This window comes from Aspergillus aculeatus (genome assembly GCF_001890905.1).
Source record: "Aspergillus aculeatus ATCC 16872 unplaced genomic scaffold ASPACscaffold_2, whole genome shotgun sequence".
Taxonomy (NCBI): domain Eukaryota; kingdom Fungi; phylum Ascomycota; class Eurotiomycetes; order Eurotiales; family Aspergillaceae; genus Aspergillus; species Aspergillus aculeatus.
In genome coordinates this window covers 1,936,773-1,959,466 of record NW_017962977.1, presented here as the reverse complement: position 1 = coordinate 1,959,466, position 22,694 = coordinate 1,936,773, and the positions used below count along the sequence as shown (strand labels likewise).

The following is a 22,694-nucleotide window of genomic DNA, read 5'->3' as shown; positions in this document are numbered from 1 at the left end:
ACGTGGGGCTACCCCAGCCTCATTCGAGTGCCTCGTCTCCGTAGCAGCTGCCAGAAGATACCTTGCATTTCCTTAATATCACGACGCACTAACTTAGGCTATTTATTCGGCCTTTCATGTCTTTGTGTGCCCTGTGGATATGCTACTCTCCCCGTGACAATGGAGGATGAGGGCATGTCCATTGTTCCCTATGGTTCAGGCAATCTCGATGTCGTGCTGTAAGCCAGCTTTCTTCGATCCCCCTTCTCTCCTAGTTGTTCAGAGAATAGAGATCCTAATGTGGAGGACTGTCTTGCTGCAGGCGACACAATGACTCGGTTGTGGTTTATGATCGCGACTCGCGGCAACTGGTTCTCCAAAACACCGCGGATCGTAGGGGCAGTGACCTTGATCTGACCGATTGTCCTTACTGCCATCGTCCTTTGCATGAAAATGGTTCACCCCAAGGTGATCATGACACTAGCCCGGGCGCGCAGGCGGAATTCATCAATCCTGACTACTTTCGACTACTACATGCTAGCTTACCTGGCTCTACGGACTCATCCAATCCACCATCCCCTCGCCGTCGTCTCGTTCAGCCAGCTATCGCGGACGGTCCGACTAGTGATCCTAGCTATCCAGAGACCGGTATCCATACCAGTCAGGGAATTTCGTCGGCGGCCTTTACACAGGATTACTTCAAGAAGTTCTTTGTCGAAGAAACGGTTCTGGGCAAAGGCGGCAAGGGGGTTGTTCTTCTGGTCAAACACGTACTGGACGGTGTCTCACTTGGCCATTACGCCTGTAAGCGGGTCCCTGTCGGAGATGACCATGAGTGGCTTGAAAAGGTATTAGGTGAGGTACAGCTTCTACAGCACCTTTCGCACCAGAATCTCGTCTCCTATCGACATGTGTGGTTGGAAAATGCAAAGATCACTACCTTTGGGCCCAGTGTGCCATGCGCGTTCATACTTCAGCAGTATTGCAACGCGGGGGACCTCCACAATTATATCTGCGGTGCAGTGCAGACTTCTACTACAAAACAGCAGCTCAAAGAGCGTCTGAGAAGAAGGTCAAGGGGCGGACTTGATCCTGAGAACGATCTTGGGGCGCTGCGAAAGCTCCAATTCGAGGAAATATATTCTTTCTTCAAAGATATTACTTCCGGAATCCGATATCTCCACGCCAATGGCTACATCCACCGTGACCTCAAGCCCCATAACTGCTTGCTGCATAAAACCAGTGACGGGATCCGGGTCCTAGTTAGTGACTTTGGAGAGGTCCAGGCTCAAGATTCAATCCGAAGGTCGACTGGAGCAACAGGGACTGTTTCTTACTGCGCACCAGAAGTTTTACGACGAGAATATCCCGATGGTCCTTTCGGGAACTTCACCTTCAAGTCCGACATCTTCTCTCTGGGGATGATTCTGTACTTCCTCTGCTTTGCGCAGCTTCCGTACAGCAATGCAGACTTGATCCACGAGGAGAAAGAGGACTTAGACCGACTTCGTGAAGAGATCAGTCAATGGTCGGGCTTCGACTATGCTAGACGCATGAGACCCGAACTCCCCGAACAGCTCTACATATTCCTCCAGCGCTTGCTGTCCGTGGACCCTGATCGCCGACCCTCGGCAGAAGAAGTTCTTAATGGTCTCCAGGCTGGGGCTAATGTCAATGAAAACTTCCGCTTGAAGCGAGCAAGCCCAACCAGTCCAGATATGCGCCCCAGCTTCCGGATTCATCCGGTAGAAAGTCCGTCTGCTGCATCCTATACTCGCCAAGCCCTGTCGCCGAATAGGACCCTCGCGAGACCACCGCCAAGTGTACGGCGGAGTTCTGCATACGATAGTACCAACACTGAAGCTGCTAGAGCCGAATCTACCTCCACCTCCCTTAGCCCGGAACGAAATCTCATTTTCCGCCCGCGTTTCTCGAGTACTCCCTCATCTTCATTGGCACCTGCCCACCATCCTCCTGAGGAACATCGCCACGAAGTGGCCCCCCATGACAACTCTGACACAATCGAAGAGCCTCAGCAACAACACCTACTCCCACCACCTCCCCCACGTCACTGGTTCTTACAAAGATATTTCTCGTTCCTCGAGCCTCTGACAACTTCCGTAGCTGACTGGCAGCTTGGGATCACAATTTTTCAATTGACCACGTTCCTTCTCAAAATACTCTCTATATTTCAACCCTGCAGCCCGTTGACTGTCAACCCTTGGGTCGTTTATCCCCTACTATTAGTGGCGGCGGTCAACTTCCCAGCGAAAAGCTTTGCCAGGCAGTTGGTCTCACTGATGTTGCATCTCGTGGTTGTAAGTCTATGTATGCAGATGGATGCGCTTTGTTGGAGGACATACAGGCGGTAATCTCGTACCAACCTGAGGGTCTTTCTTCTGGGTTGATGTCTCGTATCCGGAATGAAATGACACGGAGACCAGACTGCGAAAGTAAAAGGGGTGACATCGGATGCTTGGGTGCATGGCTTCACATGGTATTTTGAAGATGCGCCTGTGGTTGATGAAATTATGTGCCCATGGCCATTGAATGCATTAATAGACCGTTCATGATAGTCACCGCAAGTAATTTCCTTTTCTGCGAGCGAGTCTCTCACCACTAGAGGGCGGGATCCATCGCAGTGGTATAGAACGTACCTTAGAGAGCATGACCTTCATCGATAGGGACAATATACTAAGTGCTTTGTCCGGTTAGCTGGAGCTCTCCAGCTTTGATAGAGTGATGGTATGAAGCAGTAAGAAAGGGGCTCAAGAAATTGAGCGGCTATCCAGAGGTAATGATAATATAATACACAAGAGACAAGCTACAGTGCCGCCCGCACTGGCACTGAAGTACTCAGTACCCTTACCGAGGGGTTCACAGTAGGAAAAGCTACTTCCGTTTCCGGAATCCTGGAAATTTCCGAAGAATTTCTAGTAAACCTCTAGTGGTTACAGCCATATACATTGAACTTGGAACCTACTGGGTGACTTCAAGGTTATAAGACTGGGAGCCGACGTCCCATGCAGTGCAGCTACCCCGCTACGCGATGCTGTTCCCGTCTCATTGGTCATCTCGTATCATCCTCGCATGGCCCATCTGACCAGCTCTTGTATACGCACGAGTGCATACACCTTTATATATAACAAAGCTGGTGGATAGCTATTGAACCTGTCTATCCAGCTCATCTTTTGTTTATATCTCCCATGAGACCCGAGTTCCTATCCTCAACCACCCTCTCCCCACACTGACAATGTTCCCCCAGTCGGTTTTGGTCTTCTTTTTCCTCTTGTCCCTGCCTTTCTTGTTCAGTTACCACGTCATCTGGGGACTTAACTGCTGGGTCCTTAATCAGAACCACCTTGAGCGCACCAGGAGAGGATTTTCGGTGCTTTGAGTGATCTCTTCACACGAAGAAGGCACAACCACGCCGCCAATATTCCGGATCTGAATGCATTCCACAACCTGATAGATGGATTGCCTCGTGTGCTGTCAAAATTTTACGAGTCGTTAGGCACTCGACCGTTGTGCTTCCTCCATACGAAGCTTGCCTTTGCGTACGACATGATATGCAACAGCCCTGAGACTTTGAGCATCGGGAGCTATTGTTGGGTCATCAGACGAGGGTCCAGGCGCTTAGGGCGCTTTCAAATAGAAGATTGCGGCGCTCGGATGCTGGTTCTGAGAACCTTGAAGGAGAAAGGCATTTCCTCCGCGGAACCCAAGTGCTCGCATCAACTTGAGCTTGGCCAGTACCCGTGTGCTGTGCTCACATCCTGCTTATACGCCGCGCAATCTTTCGCTGAACCATTCAATAATGATCTGTTTTATGGGATGGCAATGTTTCGAGCCTGGTCCCACATGTTCCTTCTATCTTCACAAGGCGATTTCGATCATGGAACTATGGCTCAGTTAAAGGGCCTTGCTTTGAAATTACTCTTAAATACATTGCACCCTCGGGGCAAAGAACTTAATTCATGTACACGTTCACGGCGTATTTATCTCTATCTTCATGTTATCTTCATGTGCAACTTAGCTCGCTCAAACATCAGCGCATAGATCAACGGGCAATATCTGGCAACTTATAGCCTTGGCCGGATAGTCTGGCCGCCCTCCCAGGATTCTCCCGCCTCCAGCGTCTGCCACCCAGCGACGGAGCCGGCCTCGACACAGATCATGTTCTTGTAAGCCTCATCCGGTCCAAAGTCGGCCATTCCCTTGGCCTTCTCGATCCAGGGGTTCCATACCACAACATCGGTCAGGGCTTCCCGGGTAACCGAGAACAAGGGCTTGTCATCCGAGACCGTGGTGACCTCGATCGGAACCTTCGGGTCAAGGGACTTGTACACCCGATCGGTCTCCTTATCGATCTCAACCGCAGAGGAGGCTTCCGTCTGGACGGCGCCACCTTGGGTCTTGTCGGCATACTCCTTGGACTGGAGGTTCTTGACGCGGACCTGCGAGATGTCCTATATGCCCTTATGTCAGTCTCTCCTCTCGCAAGATACTTGCACTAATCAGGGGCTTCGCTGTGAAAACGCACCTCAACGCTCAGATAAGTGTGCAGCAGAACCTGGAATTCAAAGTTCTGCTCGCCCTTGTTCTGCACCTGCAGGGAGGTTTCGAGACCCTCCTTGGTCAGGGTGACACTGTACACCAGACCAAACTGGTAAGGCCACGCCTTCTGGAACTCTTCGCTCAGCATAGGGTGCGACAGACCGAAGTCCAGCTTGACCGCATCATCGCCTTCCTTGCGGTCTTTTCCGAGGGACTCGGACGAGGACTTGCCCAGAAACTCCCAGTTCGAGTTCCGTGCGAAGCCGTGTTGCGGGAGGGAGGATGTAGCGTGATTCGAGGGGGGAGGACCGAAGACCTGCAGTGAGCCACGGCCGCGGCACTCGTTAGACAGCGGTTGTTCTGTTTGGGGGATTGAAGGTCACTGGGATAGAACTTACCGGGAAAACCACAGGGATACCGCCGCGGATGGGCTTGGAGCCATCCAGGTGAGCCTTTTCGCTGACGAACAATTGCTCCTTCCCATTGGCAAGCTTCCAAGATGTGACGGTCGCTCCATAGAGGTGGACGGTGACCGACTCGCCGGTGGGCAGGGTGGCCTGGACCTTGTTGTCGTGGAAGTTGACGGTGGGCTGAGGGATGGAGGCACCCACCCCGATGGCGGAGGGCTTGTTGGAACGATCCATCTTCGTAGGGGAAGAATATATCAGATAGTAGTTGCTTAGGGGAGAAACTAGTCAGGAAGGGTGGCTCGAATAGACAGTGTTTCTCTCACCTCTGTCTGTTATTCAATGCGGGGGGACTGTTGTTGGATGCGCCTGAACGGGCGGGGCAGCAGCGTCACCGTGGGGCCCTTCTCGGCTTAGATCAGCATACCGCTATGCGGATAACCCCCTGCCTATTTTAGATTTATGCTGCATAGTGCAGGATATCCAGGACGCTTCATATTGTTACCAAAACAGACATGTTGCCTTCACTGGAACCTTGAACGACCTTGAGGCTCTTCACAAGAAAGAGCCTGTCACTACTGCTGTTTCAGTCGCATAGGTCATTAAGCGGAATGACCGCCGCTATTGTTGGTCTATCCAGCTTTCTCCAACCCATCCGCAGTCTCGAAAGTACGGCAGACGTCCGATCTGGCAACATCTGCTCTTTGCGTTCAAGAGTTAACGAGAGTATGTTGGAAATGATCTAACACAGATTAGGGCTTTGCTGGAATTCATCAGCTGAGAAAGTACAGTACCTTGATTGGAGCAATCGTCATCAGCAACAAAAATGGTTGATGATTGCACCATCAGAGCCCGCGCGGGGTCGGTGTTGACATTACACATACTTCAAAAGCACTGAAGATGCACTGCACTCCGATCACATTTCCCTAATCTCTCGCTTTGATAAAGCAAGTATCTCATTGATCAACGTCCAGCCCAACATGACCACCACTGTGACAATCACCGCTCAACAACCTGATATTCAGTACGCCCCCGACGTGAACAAATGGCATGCTCGCACGGAGCGTCGCTTACGCACTGAAACCCTTCCTGCTGAGCTTCCTTCTGGCTTTCCGGCAAAGCTCGAGTCGGATCTAGTCTGGGAGGGCAAAGACATCGCAGAGCGATACAACTGGACGTACGTCCTGACCGAGGCAGATCTCGAGGAGATTGACGCTGCAGTGCGGCATTTCAAGTGTACATGCTCGCTTAACCCCTACCTTGCAGGTAAATCTCGTTGAGTTTTGTCTGACATTGCTGCTCACAGCGTTGAACAAACCCCTTGGTTTCATTGATCCGGAGACCTTCCCTCTACCTGCGCTGCACTCAACGTTACGTGATATCTCGCAGGAGCTTCACAACGGACACGGATTCAAGGTTGTCAGCGGTGTGCCAGTCGACAAGTACTCGCGCGAAGAAAATATCATTATTTATGTGGGACTCTCTGCACATGCCCCCGATCCGTGGTCGCCAGGACTCGTCCTATGATGGCACACCGGCAGACGTGATGCTCAATCATATTAAAGACTTGAGCACCCAGGAGCAGAGCAAAGGCCGCATTGGGGCGCCAGCGTATACCACCGACAAACAAGTCTTTCACACCGATGCGGGGGATATCATCTCCCTATTTGCGCTCAATACGGCCGCGGCGGGCGGCCAGAGCAAGCTGGCCAGCAGCTGGCGTGTGTACAATGAATTGGCGGAAACGCGACCTGACCTCATTCGTACGCTCGCGGAGAACTGGACTCTTGACGGGTACTAGATAGCTTTTGTGCAATCAACTTCAAAATATGAGGATGCATTTGTGCTGACTTTACATGGTGGCAGATTCGGCAATCCTCAGAACCCATATCATGAGCGCCCGTTACTCTTTCATCAGGCAGCTACTGGCAAGCAGCCTGAGCGCGTCCTGATTCAATATGCGCGACGCAACTTCACTGGATTTCAGGACCTGCCCAGGTCCAAGAATATTCCTCCGATCACTGAGGCACATGCGGAGGCCCTCGATTCGTTGCACTTTTTGGCCGAGAAGTACGCAGTCGGGCTTGACTTCCGCAAGGGTGACATTCAGTACATCAACAACCTGAGCATCTTCCATGCTAGAGATGGGTTTCAGGACACCCCGGAGCAGCAGTGAGTATTCGCCTTCTATGGTCTAGGCTTGTTTTAGCAATCGGCTGATCAATTATCAAGGCGCCATCTCGTCCGCCTCTGGCAGCGTGATCCCGAGTATGCATGGCAAACCCCCGAGCCGTTGATTAGAACTTGGAAGCAGCTATATGACGGAGTCACACCTGAGGCTCAGGTCTTCCCTCTCGAGCCTTATATCAGGGGCTCGGCGGCTGGGGGCAGAAAGGAGTAGGCATGTGTGCTGGTGCTGGATAATGTTGTTGTAGGCTGGCAATTCCGTTATCTCCCGGGCCTTGGCTCTGACATAAATAACGATACGCAGCGCTGTAGAGTATGTGCAATGTTGATTGTGGTGATATGCAGTCCAGGATGGTTGAGAGATTCTCTGATTGTAAAGCATCCAAGGCAGAGCATGGGCAAGCTATTGGGCATATTCTTGAGTTTGAGCGATTATCTAGCAAAGATGGTTTGTAGGCAATGATTCAACCCTTCTGAAGTCTTTTCATTGGATTATCTTCGTAAACGTCCGGCGTCTGTCGCACTGTCTATGTCACTGGTGGTAATGCCCACGCGGAAATAAGGTCTCGTTCTTCCCATGGTACGGACAAAAATTGCTAGCCCTACAACTCATTCCAGGCTCCACCCGCCATGGTTTTTCTTAAAGGATTCGATTTTTTTTACTTCTGCGAAGAAACATTTTATGATAAAGAAATTTGTTCTTGTCACAAATCCCAATGTCCTTGAATCTCGCCTACAGTTGCAGGTTTTACTTTCGACGGCCCTATACTGCATTAGCGGCGCTCGACCGAATATGCGATGAATTCAGCACATCGCAACTCAAATGCAAGAAGAACCACCATAAATCGAAAATTACATGGGATTGAGGGCATCCTGGGATCAATGGCGGCTTGGGGAAGATTTCTGTCGAATTAAGTTCGCGATAGATGGTTCCTTGGTGCAGATTGAGGCGAAAACTCGGTTCCAGGTGCTTGGATATAATTTGTTAAAATATTGACCCAATAACTACAATGGTCCAGATGGTCCAGTGGTTCTCAGCGCCAATCTTCTAGTGGTTAGGATCCAACCTTCCCATTCTCATAGGATTAGGTTGGGACGCGAGTTCGAGTCTCGCTTGGCGCAATTCTTTTTTGTGTTTTTTGGCTCTGATCTAGGTCCGCTGGTAATTTCCTCGTGGTTTGGGTGCTCTTTTTAAACCTCTTTGCGACATACGTGGTTCTTTTTTATCTCATGTCTACTTAGGCAGTGTAGTTGGTTCAGATAAATGTGTATATATGCGTGCATGGGAACATGTGCTGCTCAATAGGTTTTGCCCTCCCGTGGTTAACTCCTGTCTATATATTTCAGTAGCGCCGGGATCATTTACCCCAAACATCCCGGGTCACCATCACAAAATGGGGATGGCAGATCACGATAATGGCACAGCACCCCTGAGATATGCATTGTCAAATCCACTTGAAATATACCACAAATTTACAGCATGACCATACCTCATTAGCCACCCTGGTTGCCTTCTCACCTCCGATCGCACAACCGGCAATCCCTCGCTTGAACCTTAACATCCCTTCAACCATTCAAAGCACGTCCGTAAGAATGACCGGCCGAGGAAGCGAACAATGTACGCACTGCACCAGTGCAATTCGATCGTACTTCATTTACAAGTCCATCATGAATCTAGAGCACAAGTGCAATGTTTTGTGCCTGGCACTGAATCGCAAGTCAGGTCGAGAGTCGAGTCCACCCCCAGTTGTTCATCCCCTTGCGTCCTGTCGCCAACTCAGGCAAGGAATTCCGGACTCTCCGATGCGGCATGCAATCTCATCATCTCCCTCGTTCTGAGCGGTGCGTGTGGCGTCGAGACTGGCTCAGGGTCTCTGCTTCACGTGCCGATACAATGGCATTGCTGCGACAGGGCGTGCAAGGGCTGCTCCTGGTGGCCGATGCATTGCTCTCTATATATGTCCCCCCAGCCGCACACCACTCTACCCCCCTGGTGTGACATGCGCCGTGCAAACAGGGCGAGAAGTCTAGGAGCACTGGGGTTTACCCAGACTTTGGAAAGACGACGACATGGGTGACTTCTCACCTCCACCATATCAGCTCCTCTCCGAGGCAATTATATTCTGGAGCGTCGCAATCGTGCTATACATTGGAAGGATGTAAGTACCAAGAACCCTCATTACGTGGACAGAGTATGTTCTTTTCATAGAGCCCCTACTAACCTACCAAGAGTTTCCCGTGTCATCGCAACCGGTTCGATCAAGCGCCTGTATTGTATGACGCAGCCAGGATTTTTGGGGATTCGTGAGCACTAACGCGCCGGATACAGTTGAGGACTATGTGATGAGCCTCAATTTTGTAAGTCAAGGCCCGCACAAGGAGAGAAGAGCACTTGACTGACCAACTGGGCGAGGCAGTTGATCTATACAACCTTGCTGGTTTTGATTCAAGTCTCCGCCCGCTATGCGTCCAACCTCGTCGATCCGGCACAATACGATGAGATTATGTCCAACCCACAAGAAGTGCGTGATCGTATCTTTGGGAGCAAGATCGTCATTGGCCTCGAGCAGTGCATGTTATTCTCCACCTGGGGGGTCAAGATCTGCATGTTGACCATGTTCTGGCGGCTCACCCAGAATTTCCGGCTGTTGCGGATGTATGTCAATCTGATAGCCGCCTTCATCGCCGTCGGCTTCCTCGTTATCATGGTCACGTACTATGCCGTCTATTGCCGGCCATTCTCACAGTACTGGGCCATGCCGGTACAGGACATGCAATGCGCGACCTACCAGTACTACTCCATCACCCAGGCAGTCTTCAACGTTTCCTCCGATGCTGCCATGCTCGCGCTGCCATTTCCTCTGCTGCGGAAGGCCCAGATGAGGAGGGGAAAGAAAATCATGCTGGCGGGCGTCATGAGCTTAGGCGTCTTCACCATCGCCGCTGCGATTCTCAACAAAGTCTTCAATTTCGCCTCTCCCTTGACGACCACATATCAAATTTGGTATATACGGGAGGCGAGCACTGCGATCTATGTCGCGAATATGGTTTGTCTGTCGCCCCTGATTCGGAGGGTGTTCAGCTCGAAAATGTATCGGAAGACAAATAGGCCGCATGGTCAGCATGCTCGCTGGCATGGCATAGATCCTTCCAGCGCATCGCGTTCCACGCAAAGCAGGGGAAAACCGAGATACTGGCACCCTTTCCATTTCTCCCATACATACGAAGGGAAACTCAACCAGTTCACCATGAGTGTTAAAGGAAAGCCCCACGAGGATAATCTTGTTGACCAACGAACAAGCGAGGAGGCTATCATCAGAACGACCGCCGGAAATCCGGAAAGGACTCTAGGTCCGCATAGAGCCAGTTCCTATCGCTCTTGTGAGGACGAAGGTCAATATACGTTCGACGAGGGAATAGAGCTGAAGCAAATTCATATGGTAGCGTGAAATGCTAACGAGTTATTTACATCACCTACTAGCCTCAAACTCACCCCGACGCAACAGAAGTGAGACGCATGAAGACATCAAATCTCGAGAATCCAGTATGTAATCCCCGCGGTATCAGAACATCACAAAAGACGCTCCACGAATCAAGTCTATGTGCTATGCGAAAGCAAATTGCCACTCCCTCTGAAGTGTCCATGGTCAGCTACCTTTCTTCGGCTCACAACAATTTAGCGGGCAATCACGGTCTTCACTCACAGATATTTAGTTCCGCGATCATAGAGAGGTTTCAGAGACGCGGAAGGAGGTCGGTACGGATCAGAACTGCCTGCGGAACAGCTGGGCCAGACCCGGAACGGAGCCACCCGGTGCGTGAAGCCCTTGCGTTACAGTAGTCTGTCTTGCACAAGGGGCAGCATGCGTGGCGGCGGGTTAGCCAGGGATCTAGGCAGGACACGTGAAAAATATGACCACACGTCAGAGGACGAATGAAGTCTGGCCCGTGAAACTCATCCATGCAGATAACGCACTCTCTGCTGGAATCTGCCCTGTCGAAGCTCTCTCCTGTACCGGGGGCTGCGTGCATAATGTCAAAAGCAGTAGGGGCTGGCCCATCGCAACCAGGGACCTGACGAGGCGTATCTGTAGGCATTTCCTCAGAGCGCGGAGCGTCGTTGACCGGGGCGATTTCATTAGCATCGACAGAGGTAGTATCAGCAGCGACGGAAGAAACCCTCGCCTCGGTGGCATCCTTGGCGGGCATGCACCTGGTCCTAGAACTGAGCCAGTCGCTATACTTCATCTGGGGGAAGCGTCTCTCCACGTCACGGCTGGAGATCACGGCCCGACTGGACCCCATGGGGGCAGTCTCGGCATCGTTGCTGTGCAGGTTACGGGTACGCTCGCGGCGTCTGACCTCAACACAGATCCTTTTTGTTTTGATTCATCCGAGTTAAAATCCGGATACCCACTGAAGAAGAAACGAATGACCGAGGGGAATACGACCCACATACCAAGCAACAAAAACGAAGAAGGCAATGCAGACGGGGGCCAAGTAGCCGAGAATGGCGGCCGACGAGACGTCAACCATGGCTGATGCTGGGTCACCTTGCATCTGCTTTCTGTGAAGACCAAGCTAACCAGGGCGCGCCTAGTTAGAAAACCGACAGGACAGGACATGATCACGGAATCAATCATGACAAGGCCATGTACATACCTTGTGACTTGTGTGAAGCGGTGAGGATGTTTCTTTTCTCTCCGGGAAAGCTCAAGGAGTGTAGATAGATGCTATCAGAGGGCTTGCTTGTTGTATATGCAACTCACGAGATCTCTCAAAGCAGCGGAATCAATTTGATAAACACGAGAGAAAAAAAGGTGGAAGCAGACAGCAGACAGCAGATAGACAGGAGAGCGTGTTAATTCTGGCACCCCTCACGCACGATGCAGCACAACGCAAACCAGATGACAAGCCCCTATGGTCGAGCGTACATACCGACACGGCAGTTTGAGTGCAAAATGAGTGTGTGAAAGCGCAATTTCTGGCAACCCCATGGACATCAGACATTGAGAATCACCGTGCTTTTTGTCCGTGCAGAAAAGCAGATAAAGAAGAGAAAGGAAGCCGTGTTCAAGAGAAAGCATCCAGCATCCGGCATGATTTCCCTTTCCCATCCCAATGACGAAACTCTGACTGGCCGGAGGGAGACTACCACCTTAACCCCCCCCCCCCCAAAACTCCGCCCACCGCTCTCTCTCTCTCAGCCTTGAGCGGAGGGCGGGAGGAAAACTGTTGTTCTTTATGCAATTTATCTTCCTCGGAGAGAATTTTACGTGCTTCTGTGGAAAGTCTATCAATCTAGTGTAGGGGATGGCCTGCTATGTGCAGATCGATAGATCGGTGGGAGCTGTTGGCAGTGCATGCAGGCCTTTAGCGGGAAGTTTAGGAAGTATAAAGTCGAGTAAAGTTAAGCGAGATACAATTTGTATGATTTCTTCTCTCCCACCGATTCTTTGTATCAAGTGCAAATGCAAGTAGGTTGATTTTGCTCGTTCCGCTACTACGCGATAAGAGAATTCATCTATTCTTGTGGTAAGTTCAAGCCTTACTCCCTGCGCGCGCAACTGCGAGCTGAAGAGACAGGGTAGATAGAGACCGATTTCTAATCTAGATAGCCAGCATAAACCTTTTTTTATTTGTTCACTCAAACTGGATCTTCTCTATTTCCCAAATCGGCCACAGACTTCTTTGTGGCTGTGACAATGACAATTAAGGCATGAGGTGCATGACATGACGGTGAAAAATGCAGAGCTGCTGCACTGGAGAAGGCTGTCTCGTCTAGGCAATAAGCAAGAGTACCGGTGTAGGTTGATGCAGCCAAGGCGGTTTGTGCTTATCTATGGCAGAAGGGTCCACTACTTCACTACAGCAATCGTATATGTGATGTGTATGCATGTATGGAAGCCAAGAGTTTGACTTGGCCTAGAAATCATGGATCATGGATGGATAATGGTTGGACCCGATCCGTACAGTGTATCGAATTCGTAGTTAGGTATGCTTCTGCTGATTCCTAAGTGGGCTGATTCCTAAGTGGGCTGATTTCTAAGTGGGCGGGAAGAATGCCATTGTCTTTACACTTGCTGGACGTATCCACTCTCGGTGTTAACTCACACTCTCCACCTATAGAAGAGAGGTTTGCGCTTCATCGCCTTGTGCATAGTGCATGATTGTGTCTTGAAGTGGAGAATATGCCAGGTTCGAAGACAGTCATGTATGTCTATGAGCACCAAGGCTAGGGAGGTGTCTGGGCAGCTGGACTTGATAGCAGAGTTTTGGGATATATTGCATCAATTACCTGCAAATATCATAACAAGCCCGGGTGGTCTAGTGGTATGATTCTCGCTTAGGGATTCCAAACCCAAGCATATCTGCGAGAGGTCCCGCGTTCGATCCGCGGCTCGGGCCGTTATCCTTTTTTGCGTTGCCACTTTTTTTGTTCTCCTTTGCTCTTCACCACCTTCATAAGCCTAGATAGAATATACCTAAAAATGTGGAACCTTTTTCGTTTCCCAGTCCCCGGACCATAATACAAAAAACCTTCTTCCTAATCGGAGTTTTCAGGTACACAAAGGCAGCGAAAACAATATACTACTAGGATGGTGAATCGGAAGAAAACCGGAAGCAAAAACAACAAATCTCGATCTTTTCCCATCCTCCGCCAGAGATACAAAAGCAACCTCCCTTTGACGCATCGAAAGATAAGGGTGTATAATATAGGACCTAAGACAAGTAGATACCCCGCGGACATGTAAAAAAAAGCGCCTTCGCTATGCAAAAAAAGCAAGAAAAGTTCAACCTTCCTAACCCGTATTCCTCCGCATTGCCTCATGTGTCTCCACCCGAATATCGAACAACAGGTCGTCAATCTCCTTGAGAGATTGCCGGTCCAGCTTGGCCAATTTGACGTCGTCAAGGACCTTGCGGAGGGAGTTCGCGATTTCCGCCTCGGACTTAACCGGGACCGGTTCGGTTGAGGCCTTGGTTTCTGCTTGAGTAGTGGCAGCGCGGGATGAGGCGCGGGTTTTCTTCTTTTTCTTCTCCGAGTGCTTCTCCCCGCTGGAAGATGGTGTCTTCTGCGGCTCGGGAGCGGTTTCTGCGGTTGGGTGCGCATCGGTCATCTGGATGTCGTTGTCTGCCGAGGGCTGCAGATTCTCGACAGGCACTGGCCGGGTCGTTGAGGCGACTTCCTCCTGAGCTCCGAGTGCAGGTTGTACCGACTCCTCAGGCTCGCGTGTTTCCTGGTCTTCCTCGGGAACCACCGCAGCATCTATTGCATCTTGAACATCGTCCAGCTGATCGGACGCCTTCTCACGCGCTGGCTGCTTTGGCTGGTCTTCTGCCGTAGTCTCCTGGGAATCACTCTCCTCATGTATAGTTTCCGTGTTCATTTCTATGTCCTGCTTGCGTGGACGAGAGTGCCGAGGTGATTTCTTCGACTTCTTTTGAAGGACGGGGCTCTCCTCGGGTATAGGCGGCGCAGCTTGACCACTTAGACGAGAAGATCTTCTCTTCTGAGACTTGTCTTGACTCTCTGAAGGCTTGTCCTGCGAGCTGACAGGTTCCGATGCTTGACTGTTAGCGACCGATCTAGTCGTGCTGGAGGCCTCAGCCCTGGTGTCATGTTTCCGTCGTTTCGGTGCAGACTCGGCAGGCGACGACTCAAGGTCGTGAGTATTTAGCAAGATTTCGTTCGAGCGAGTGGTGTCGGCTTCGTCTTCCTCAACCGTAGCGGGCGTCTTTGTGAGTCGAGACGAGCGCCGTCTTTCCTTCTTCTGAGGTGTGTGCTCTTCCATCTCACGTTTTCTCTTCCTGGATGGTTGAGGCTCATGCAAAGCTTCCATCGACTCTTCACCACCCGCAACATCATCTTTATCTACGGCAAGCTCCAGATCTTGCTCCAATTGGGATGACACCTGGTCTTCCATATCAACATCATCATTGCACAAGCCAGAGTTACCGCTGGGTTGCTCCGCCTGGGACTCAACGACTTCGACATTCTGAGGCAAGTCCTTCTCCACGTCGGGCCCAGTCTTCGAATCGACGGCGTTGGCCGAGGCGGAGGCCCTTGTGGAGTGCGTATGACGTGTCTCCTTACTGGATTCTATGGCAGCTCCTGTATGTTGCTTCTCGGTTGTGGATTGCAGAGGAGATTCAGAGGTCTTGCCAGTAGAAGAGCGGAGGCGTTTAGTCATAGGCTGGTCTGCGACGTCGTTTGGAGTGTCCCGAGTGACGTGTTCAGTCTGATTGAGCTCAGAATTTGATTTCTTCTTGAGCTTGGCAGAGCGTCTGGCCTTCTTCTTCGCCTTCTTGCTCTTACCCGGTGTGGTCGTTGGTGTCTCAAGGTCAACTGGTGTCTCTTTACCAGGATGGGGGCCAGGAGTAAGCGAGTGACGATCTGCGGGAAGTGAGGTGAGTTCTGGAGGTGATGATCGGGGCTCGTTGTCCAACAAAGAGGCTTCTGGGGCAGATTTTGGGGGTGGTGGCACATGTGAGTCGCTCAACTGCGCCCTCCCTCTTGAAATAGGAGTCGGTGACGAGCCAAGGTAGTTATATTCGTTCTCTGCCGACACAGGCGGCAAAGGGGGTGTTTGCGGAGTCCCTGCATCTGTATCCGAGTGATGCATGTGGCGCAAGTGCGGCGGTGTCATGAAATGGATATCTCTAGGTGTATTACTCGGCGGTGAAGAAGACCTGAGGCTTTCAATCATTGAGAACAACTCGCTGCGCTTATTACCGTGCTCTGGGCCTGATATAAAAGGGTCTGGGTGAGAAGCAGCAACCAGTTGCTCGGCACGCTGACGGTCAGCTTCGAAAGCTCGTTCCCGCTGAGGCTCTTTTGTGCGCTCTCGTGAGACGGCACGGTCTGAGCCCCCGGTTACAGGCGACGAGTTCAAGCCCGAGTCGACCGGATTGTCTAGGATGAAAGAGATCCGTGACTTTACTGACATGTCCGCAAAGCTGTTTTTGGTTTCCTGTTCGTCCAAAGTACTCATCGGAGCTCCAGGCTTCGAAGGGTTAGCATGAGCTGGAGCATGAGCTGGCTGTCGCTCATTATGACATGACATACCTTCGATTCTTCCAAAGGTGTGATGGCTTGCTGATGTTTGATGAGAGCTTCCAAGCTCTCCAGCGCATGCGTTATCCTTTCAGGGCGGGACAAAAATCTCTGTGAACCGAAGGTAGAATTCCAGAAGTCATAGAACCTTCTTCTTACTGATATGTGTGAAGAATCTAGACCCGCGTGAATGATATCTTCGAACGTTTGTAGGAACGAGGCATTATGCGGGGAAGATGCTTGTAGGATATTGAGAACAGCCGAAGAGAGTGCGCGACACTATATAAGGGTTAGAGTATGTCCAAGCCCCCTTGCTTCTGACACTTACTGCAGTGAGAATCCTGCTCTCCACACCACTCTCCACGCTCATTCGCTTGTCCTCATCTTTCAGATAAATAGCCAGGGGTAGCTGAAGACTTTCCAGCATGATAGACCGGGCAGTTGAAGTACCTGAGCCCAAGAGGGATGTGAGGGATTCAATGAAGTCCGCCATACCGCTCGTCTCTGAGGGGTCGAAGTGTTCATAAGAATCCAACAGGGTACGCCCAACCAGGTCAACCAGTTTGTGGAACGGCAAGTGGCTCTCATTGTTGTCTCTCTCAAATTGTTGGTAATAGGTGATGGAAAGCAAGTGCTTAAGGATAGACGCCAACGGCAAGTAAGACTTCCGGGCACCATCCTTCATGATAGACTCGGCAAGAGGCTCAATAATCATGAGTGTGATTGCTTGGTCACTTCTCTCGGTTCTCACCACACGTATCAGGGAGTCAAGCAGTTCATTCCATACCTGAAAGTTGCGATAGTAATTCAACCCCGTTGAAAGAACTTTCACAGCATTTTCATAGTCTCGGGTAACGGATCCATCGCGTTCTCGCGCAGTCTCCATCGGAAGTGAGCGCAAAGAATCCGCAGCTGACTGTGCTGTACACTCCCAGACGGTCTGTGCCAAGAAGGGGCCCAAGGGGAAGTCGGAGTCACTGTACTCATCGTAGAGACTGGCACATTGTTGTAGTAATTCTAAGCGCGAGCTTCGAGAGATTTTATCACTACACGTGGCTTCAAGTACACTCTTGACCAAGTGAGAATACGCCGTGCTTGGCGCCGTAATCACAGACGTTTCACTGATCATTCGGAGGTAATGCAAGGTCGGGGTGCTTAGATTAGCCGTTGCTCTCGAATGGCGATGGGTTGGCGTGGTAGCAGCTTGGAACGAGTAGTCGGAGGTCCGCAGAACAAGCTTCTCTGTAAACCGAGCACTTCCTAGGGCGTGGATCATCGTAGTGGACAAGAACCCGAATCGCTCGAAGAAAGTGTCCATGGAGCCATCCTCTTGTTTTGCGCTGAGCGCGTCTGGCCCGGTGGTCCAGACCCGCCTAAGAAAAACCAGTACGTGAGCAACAGTCTGCATTGACTCAGGAGTTGGGGTAATCTCTTTGTTGAAGGTGAACGCCAAGGCCCTGGATAAATTCAGCCATGCAGCGCCAACATGCGACTGTTCAAGGTTATCAGTCCAGATTGGTGCTTTGAAGATACTCTCGAGAACATCAAGCACTGATGAAATCCTGGATCTTAGCCACCTACTATCAATAGAAGGTAACTCCTCTGGATCCAGCTTGTTGCTCTCATTGACTCTGTTTTCCACCCAGGGCCTTGGATGCGAGCTCCAGAACATGCTGGACAGCACGTGAGCGAGTCGATCATGCATGCCGGGCACTGTTGCGAACACCGTCGATAAGGGCGAGGCAATGTACTCTTTCCAGACAACATCCAGGTGCTCAAAAGTTGCAGACGGGCGAAAGGCATAGTACAATAGATTGTAATAACTGCACAATGCCAGCTGGCTGGGTTGCTTGTCGTGCTTCTTGCGGTCGAATTGGGACATGATCGGTTTGCTCAGCATCTTGAGTATAGAAGGGCTTGTTGTATCACTCGGGCCAACGACCAGAACAAATCGATTCCAACCCACAATAGCCTGGGCTTTGATTGAGGAGTCACTGCAATTGAAGCACCTCTGCAAAACCAGCACCCATTCTTTGAAATGTTCCCACTGGTCAACGTTGAACTTTTTACTTCTCAGAAGCAGTACGATCACCCCCCAGACCTGCGGTACATGTATACCTGACTCGGGGTTGTTCATCATCCGTGACATTCTCTCGCATACTTCAGTCACCATCTTTCTGCCCTTGTCTATGAACCTCCCAAGCACATCCCGGACGGTCTTTGATAGCGTTGGATTGGGGCCACATGTGATAGAGGTCTGGAAGCCGACAGAAATAGCTTTGAGGCGAGTGTCCTTCATATGATGAAGTAGTCCCGAGATTAAATGCTCCATCCACAACGCTGCATGAGAGACAAATGTCGATTTGGACTGAACGAGAACACGAGAGTAGATGCTCAACCGCTGAGACACAATTGCATTTCCATTGACACGGCTAGTCAGACTGTTCAAGACAGTGAGAAGGCGTATCACCCTCGCATTGGTCATGATCTTTGTATGGAAGTTTTGTGTAGCCAAGACAGATAAGTAATGTGTGATCACGGACTTGGGCACTTTGGCATCCTGCAGGCAATCGATCGAGTGATCGATAAGGAATGCCTTGAACTCGTCCGACAGTCGCGCAGATATCTCGTTGTGCCAAACAAGAGCAACAGCCAGTTTCAGCGCCTGGATGACAAGATTGGTGTCCAAAGGTCCTCCAGTCGTCAGGTCTCTGCTGATGTCTCGTTGTATAAAATGTGTAATTGTGCCCAACTTCGCAATAACCTCCTGCTCTCCAGGCAGCCCTTCATAAGCCCTTAGCGCCCCGAAGAATTGCATGTATGCATCGAGTCTGGAGCTGACTGTGTCGCCAGCTAATTGCTGGAGAATGGATTCGAGAAGCATGGCAAACGTGTCGGGAATGGGAGGAGCGGAGGAAGGAGAATCGGCTAGAGCGTGCGAGCTCGTCGTCTTGAGAATCGACTTTGCGGGTTTGAGTTCGTTCGACGGGGGAAGAACCTTCAGCTCAGGTCGCGATTTTGCGGTGGTATTCGTGAAAGTCGGAGGTTTGATATATTTAGTCCATGGCGAGAAATTCACGCGCTTGGAATGACGGGTCGAGGGGGCCCCGGTCGAACCATTGACAGAAAAAGGAGAGTCACGAGGCGTATGCACAATGGCCGGAGAGTCTTCCCTTCGATCTTTCTCAGACAGCATAAAAGATGATGTCCTTGGTGGAGTCGGCGGACGAGCAGAGACAGGACCGAGAATCTCCACCATATTTTTGACGATCGAATGGTTAAGAAATAGGGATCAGAAGCGGAGAGAGAAGAAAGGACATCGCGATATGGCCTGACGATGATCACGAATGGTCCATGCTCTAGTTCAAGCCTGAGAGAAACAACCTGGAGCGAGATTTGAAGCCCAGATGAAGCAGGGCTGTCGAGCGTTTGATCCTCGGGGAACCGCGCCAAGCCACGCAGCTCAAAAGGGACGCGCCTGTGGCTGAGGCACGCGTTAAGTGGCAGCGCCGCGTTTGATGCCTGAGGAGACAAGGCACTAGTATCCGGGCGGGAAGTTGAAACAAATCGAACAAACAAATGAACCATTGAAGTTAATGATGATAGAACCAGTCTAGATATTTGGGCGCGAAACATGGGTCTGGACTCGTGTCTTTGATAGGAAACGTTCTCGAAGAACTGAGAATATCCTCCTAGACAGGACGCAGAAAGATCTCCCTATATCAGTACATACGTTCTTCCATCGATACTTGTGGAGATACACATACATTTGTGAGCCTGAGTGGGGTTCTCCTGCTTTATCGCACCTCTCCGATCCTCTATTCACCGATCCATCGGCTTTAGCTTCTGGCAAGAACCATCCCGGCGGATCCAAGGCCCGAAACCTCTACATCACTTGGTCCAGGGCCTTTGAACCTTGCGCTACAGCGTGACTTATCTCACCAAAAGGAGTGTCAATATTTTGACCTTTCGGATTACCGGAACACTGAGGTTCGTGCGGTCGCAAAGGTCACTAGCTCTAATCAAGCGGGGCCCAAGTTTGGGTGGACTACCAGGGGGTGTCCTGTTCATACAAAGCCACACAGGACACAGGAATCCGGTTGCTTCTCTGCCGAGTTCAAGTTTCGAACAACATAAAAGATGGAGTTTCGCATGCTTTCAGGCGCAGGTATGTAGAAACCACCTTCATATCGATGTAGACTAACAGATTATGCTTAGCTAAACTGCAACGGGTCTCCCAGTTGGTGGAGTTGCTAAAACAAGACCAGATGAAGAAGTCGCTCACATCACAGCGTAAGTACAAAGAAAAGCATACTTATGAGCAAGCTTCTTACAACGTGGAATGCACCTTATAGAACGCGTACAAACACTGTTAGAGCTGAGGCAGCATGGCACCAATCCTGATAACGCAGGCCCGATCTATTCTAAAGAGGTACTAAGAACCAAGTACTCATAGTTTGCTTCGACTGCTGACTATTCTATAGGGAATAGAACTGTTAGCCAAGTACGGTGCTACGGGAGAAACGACTGATGTGCGGCGAGCTGCCCTACGATGCGTTGCAAATGCTCTCCTCCTTAACCCTGCTATGCGTCAGTTGTTTGTTGATACAGGCTATGGAGGAAAATTGGCGGAGTTACTCAAAGTATGCAAATCAATTACACCATCTTACACGTATTTCTATTTGCTGACACCAGGCTAGTGTGACTCTTCAGACGACGAAATGGTTATTAGTCGCATACTCTTTCTCTCCACATATGATACCACCATGGACTTCGAAATACTGATTAAGAATCATCTCTTGAGTGAAAATGTCAACTATGTAAGTGAGCCCCCTCCACCATTCCACCCCCCACTTTGTTCCTAGAGGAGTGGAACCAAACTGACTGATCAATCTATGTAGCAAATTACTCGACACGCCAAGCAATTTCCGAAGTCGGGAAAGAAGCCCTTGTCGCAGATGGACGAACTGGCGCTCATTGACACACTGAAATTGATTTTTAATGTCTCCAAAATCTATCCGGAGCTCGCGGGGAGTTTTTCGCCTTCGATCCCGCACCTCTTCAAGATCATCAGCCGAATGGATATTCCTGCAAAGCCTCTGGACGGTTTGCTCGGTTATCTTCTCAACTGCCTGTCAACCCTTGACATCGAGAACAAGAAAGGCAAAGCATGGGAAAGCAGTCCGCTTTTTCCGACATTTAATCAGAACTGCAATGTCGACAAGCTGATCAATATTCTGGACCAGGCTGTGTCTGCATATAAGGCAGATGAGTTAGAAACCAAAGCGATCCCACTCTTCCACACGCTTGTGACTATTCATGAGCTGGCACCTGATGGCGTCCGCAAGTACATGCAATGGCTTTTGTTGCCCGAAGAGAATGATAGAAGTCGTCCCATTGGACAGTCCGATACGCTTTCCTCCAAGCTTCTGAATCTCTCAACCACTCCCTATCCGAACGTAAAGACAGCTATCTCCGAGCTCATGTTCGTTCTCTCTGGAAAGGATGCGGAGAATCTGACCAGAAACATTGGCTATGGATTTGCAGCAGGATTATTGGCTTCCCGTGGCATGGAGATACCGCAGACAGCGGGCGAGGCATTCGCTACGAACCCGCAGGGATTCGATCCGGAAGTCAACCCCATAACTGGCCAGAAATGGGCTGCGGAGAAGAAGGATGAATGGCCGCCTATGACAAAGGAAGAGAAGGAGCGTGAGGCAGAGCGATTGTTTGTGCTCTTCGAGAGGTTTGTGTTCCCCCACCGATGAATATAGATGATTGCTGACAGCTTCATACAGGGCCAAGGCGAATGGAATACTCAACGTGGAGAACCCTGTCACACGTGCCCTTCACGAAGGTAGATTCGAAGAACTGCCTGATTCGGACGACAGCGACTAAGCGTTTGCTATCTGACCCCTTTGTCACTGCTGTATCATACCCTGTCAATTGAACTGGGACCCGGAGTTGTACAGGTTTGCTTCCCATTTAAGATGTCTGATCTTGCAGTCTAGCCCTCAGCATAGCACTACAGTTACAGTTCCCCCTTGTACATTATTTAGGGTAGTTCTGTCCCTCATTGCCTTGATCTGTCATCCGCAGAATCGAATGGAAAGCGAGCAGGCATAATTTGGCCACCCATTAATAAGCGACAGAATCCCAGAGTATAAGCTCCGAGCATCACATCGAAGGTGCTTGAAGCTTCCGGTAGAGTCTGGTGTAAAGGCCTATGGACCTGTAGTATGAGCAGTCTGTATTTGCATATCAGTTCTCAGGCCTTAGGAAGCACTGTTGAAATGGTGCGGATGACGTACGGATCTGGTGCGGGGCGGGGTTTTAGGCGGGCGGCGCAAAAATCTCCGCCCGCGGCAGAAAAAGAGTAGTCTGTCGCGCGGGGCACTTCGAATTCGATTTCCCAATCCACCCAACAACAACCAACCACCAGAGTTTGTTATCGGTCACCAAATAGACCTTCCATTGTATACCCACCACATTGAACATTTCTCAAA

The 22,694-nt window shown here is 50.6% G+C and overlaps 7 protein-coding genes and 2 non-coding genes across 9 annotated transcripts; 6 read left to right on the top strand and 3 right to left on the bottom strand.

Annotated features, from left to right (window-relative positions):
• The first annotated feature begins 33 nt into the window (after nucleotides 1-33).
• On the top strand, nucleotides 34-2,687 carry ASPACDRAFT_112133 (protein kinase IKS1). The gene is made up of 2 exons (XM_020195615.1): nucleotides 34-218; nucleotides 302-2,687. Exons 1-2 carry the CDS (start codon nucleotides 160-162, stop codon nucleotides 2,349-2,351), a joined length of 2,109 nt encoding a protein of 702 aa, XP_020060287.1. The 5' UTR covers nucleotides 34-159; the 3' UTR covers nucleotides 2,352-2,687.
• A 1,206-nt stretch (nucleotides 2,688-3,893) lies between these two features.
• On the bottom strand, nucleotides 3,894-5,200 carry ASPACDRAFT_75464 (D-hexose-6-phosphate mutarotase). The gene is made up of 3 exons (XM_020204462.1): nucleotides 4,935-5,200; nucleotides 4,523-4,852; nucleotides 3,894-4,448 (listed from the first exon to the last, which is right to left on the bottom strand). Exons 1-3 carry the CDS (start codon nucleotides 5,178-5,180, stop codon nucleotides 4,062-4,064), a joined length of 963 nt encoding a protein of 320 aa, XP_020060286.1. The 5' UTR covers nucleotides 5,181-5,200; the 3' UTR covers nucleotides 3,894-4,061.
• Nucleotides 5,201-5,923: 723 nt separating this feature from the next.
• Nucleotides 5,924-7,344, top strand: ASPACDRAFT_49957 (TauD/TfdA family dioxygenase; the record flags this gene model as incomplete). The annotated part of the gene is made up of 5 exons (XM_020202305.1): nucleotides 5,924-6,179; nucleotides 6,250-6,416; nucleotides 6,457-6,737; nucleotides 6,810-7,115; nucleotides 7,176-7,344. The coding sequence occupies 5 exons, from the start codon at nucleotides 5,924-5,926 to the stop codon at nucleotides 7,342-7,344; spliced, it is 1,179 nt and encodes a 392-aa protein (XP_020060285.1).
• An 823-nt stretch (nucleotides 7,345-8,167) lies between these two features.
• Nucleotides 8,168-8,252, top strand: ASPACDRAFT_t54. Its single transcript has one exon. It is a non-coding gene; the product is annotated as a tRNA-Gly (tRNA).
• Nucleotides 8,253-9,200: 948 nt separating this feature from the next.
• On the top strand, nucleotides 9,201-10,766 carry ASPACDRAFT_57299 (uncharacterized protein; the record flags this gene model as incomplete). Its single annotated transcript, XM_020203225.1, has 6 exons — nucleotides 9,201-9,289; nucleotides 9,361-9,404; nucleotides 9,460-9,488; nucleotides 9,548-10,177; nucleotides 10,612-10,674; nucleotides 10,728-10,766. The coding sequence occupies 6 exons, from the start codon at nucleotides 9,201-9,203 to the stop codon at nucleotides 10,764-10,766; spliced, it is 894 nt and encodes a 297-aa protein (XP_020060284.1).
• A 99-nt stretch (nucleotides 10,767-10,865) lies between these two features.
• Nucleotides 10,866-11,666, bottom strand: ASPACDRAFT_49956 (putative RING finger protein; the record flags this gene model as incomplete). The annotated part of the gene is made up of 2 exons (XM_020202304.1): nucleotides 10,866-11,492; nucleotides 11,586-11,666. The coding sequence occupies 2 exons, from the start codon at nucleotides 11,664-11,666 to the stop codon at nucleotides 10,866-10,868; spliced, it is 708 nt and encodes a 235-aa protein (XP_020060283.1).
• Nucleotides 11,667-13,446: 1,780 nt separating this feature from the next.
• Nucleotides 13,447-13,538, top strand: ASPACDRAFT_t55. The gene has a single exon. It is a non-coding gene; the product is annotated as a tRNA-Pro (tRNA).
• ASPACDRAFT_112122 (putative telomere length regulator protein (Rif1)) lies at nucleotides 13,535-19,609 on the bottom strand. The gene is made up of 3 exons (XM_020195614.1): nucleotides 16,517-19,609; nucleotides 16,201-16,467; nucleotides 13,535-16,138 (listed from the first exon to the last, which is right to left on the bottom strand). Exons 1-3 carry the CDS (start codon nucleotides 19,445-19,447, stop codon nucleotides 13,934-13,936), a joined length of 5,403 nt encoding a protein of 1,800 aa, XP_020060282.1. The 5' UTR covers nucleotides 19,448-19,609; the 3' UTR covers nucleotides 13,535-13,933.
• Nucleotides 19,610-19,868: 259 nt separating this feature from the next.
• On the top strand, nucleotides 19,869-22,335 carry ASPACDRAFT_75459 (synembryn). Its single transcript, XM_020204461.1, has 7 exons — nucleotides 19,869-20,356; nucleotides 20,407-20,481; nucleotides 20,544-20,620; nucleotides 20,673-20,831; nucleotides 20,889-21,008; nucleotides 21,090-21,934; nucleotides 21,987-22,335. The coding sequence occupies exons 1-7, from the start codon at nucleotides 20,329-20,331 to the stop codon at nucleotides 22,084-22,086; spliced, it is 1,404 nt and encodes a 467-aa protein (XP_020060281.1). The 5' UTR covers nucleotides 19,869-20,328; the 3' UTR covers nucleotides 22,087-22,335.
• The last annotated feature ends 359 nt before the right edge of the window (nucleotides 22,336-22,694 follow it).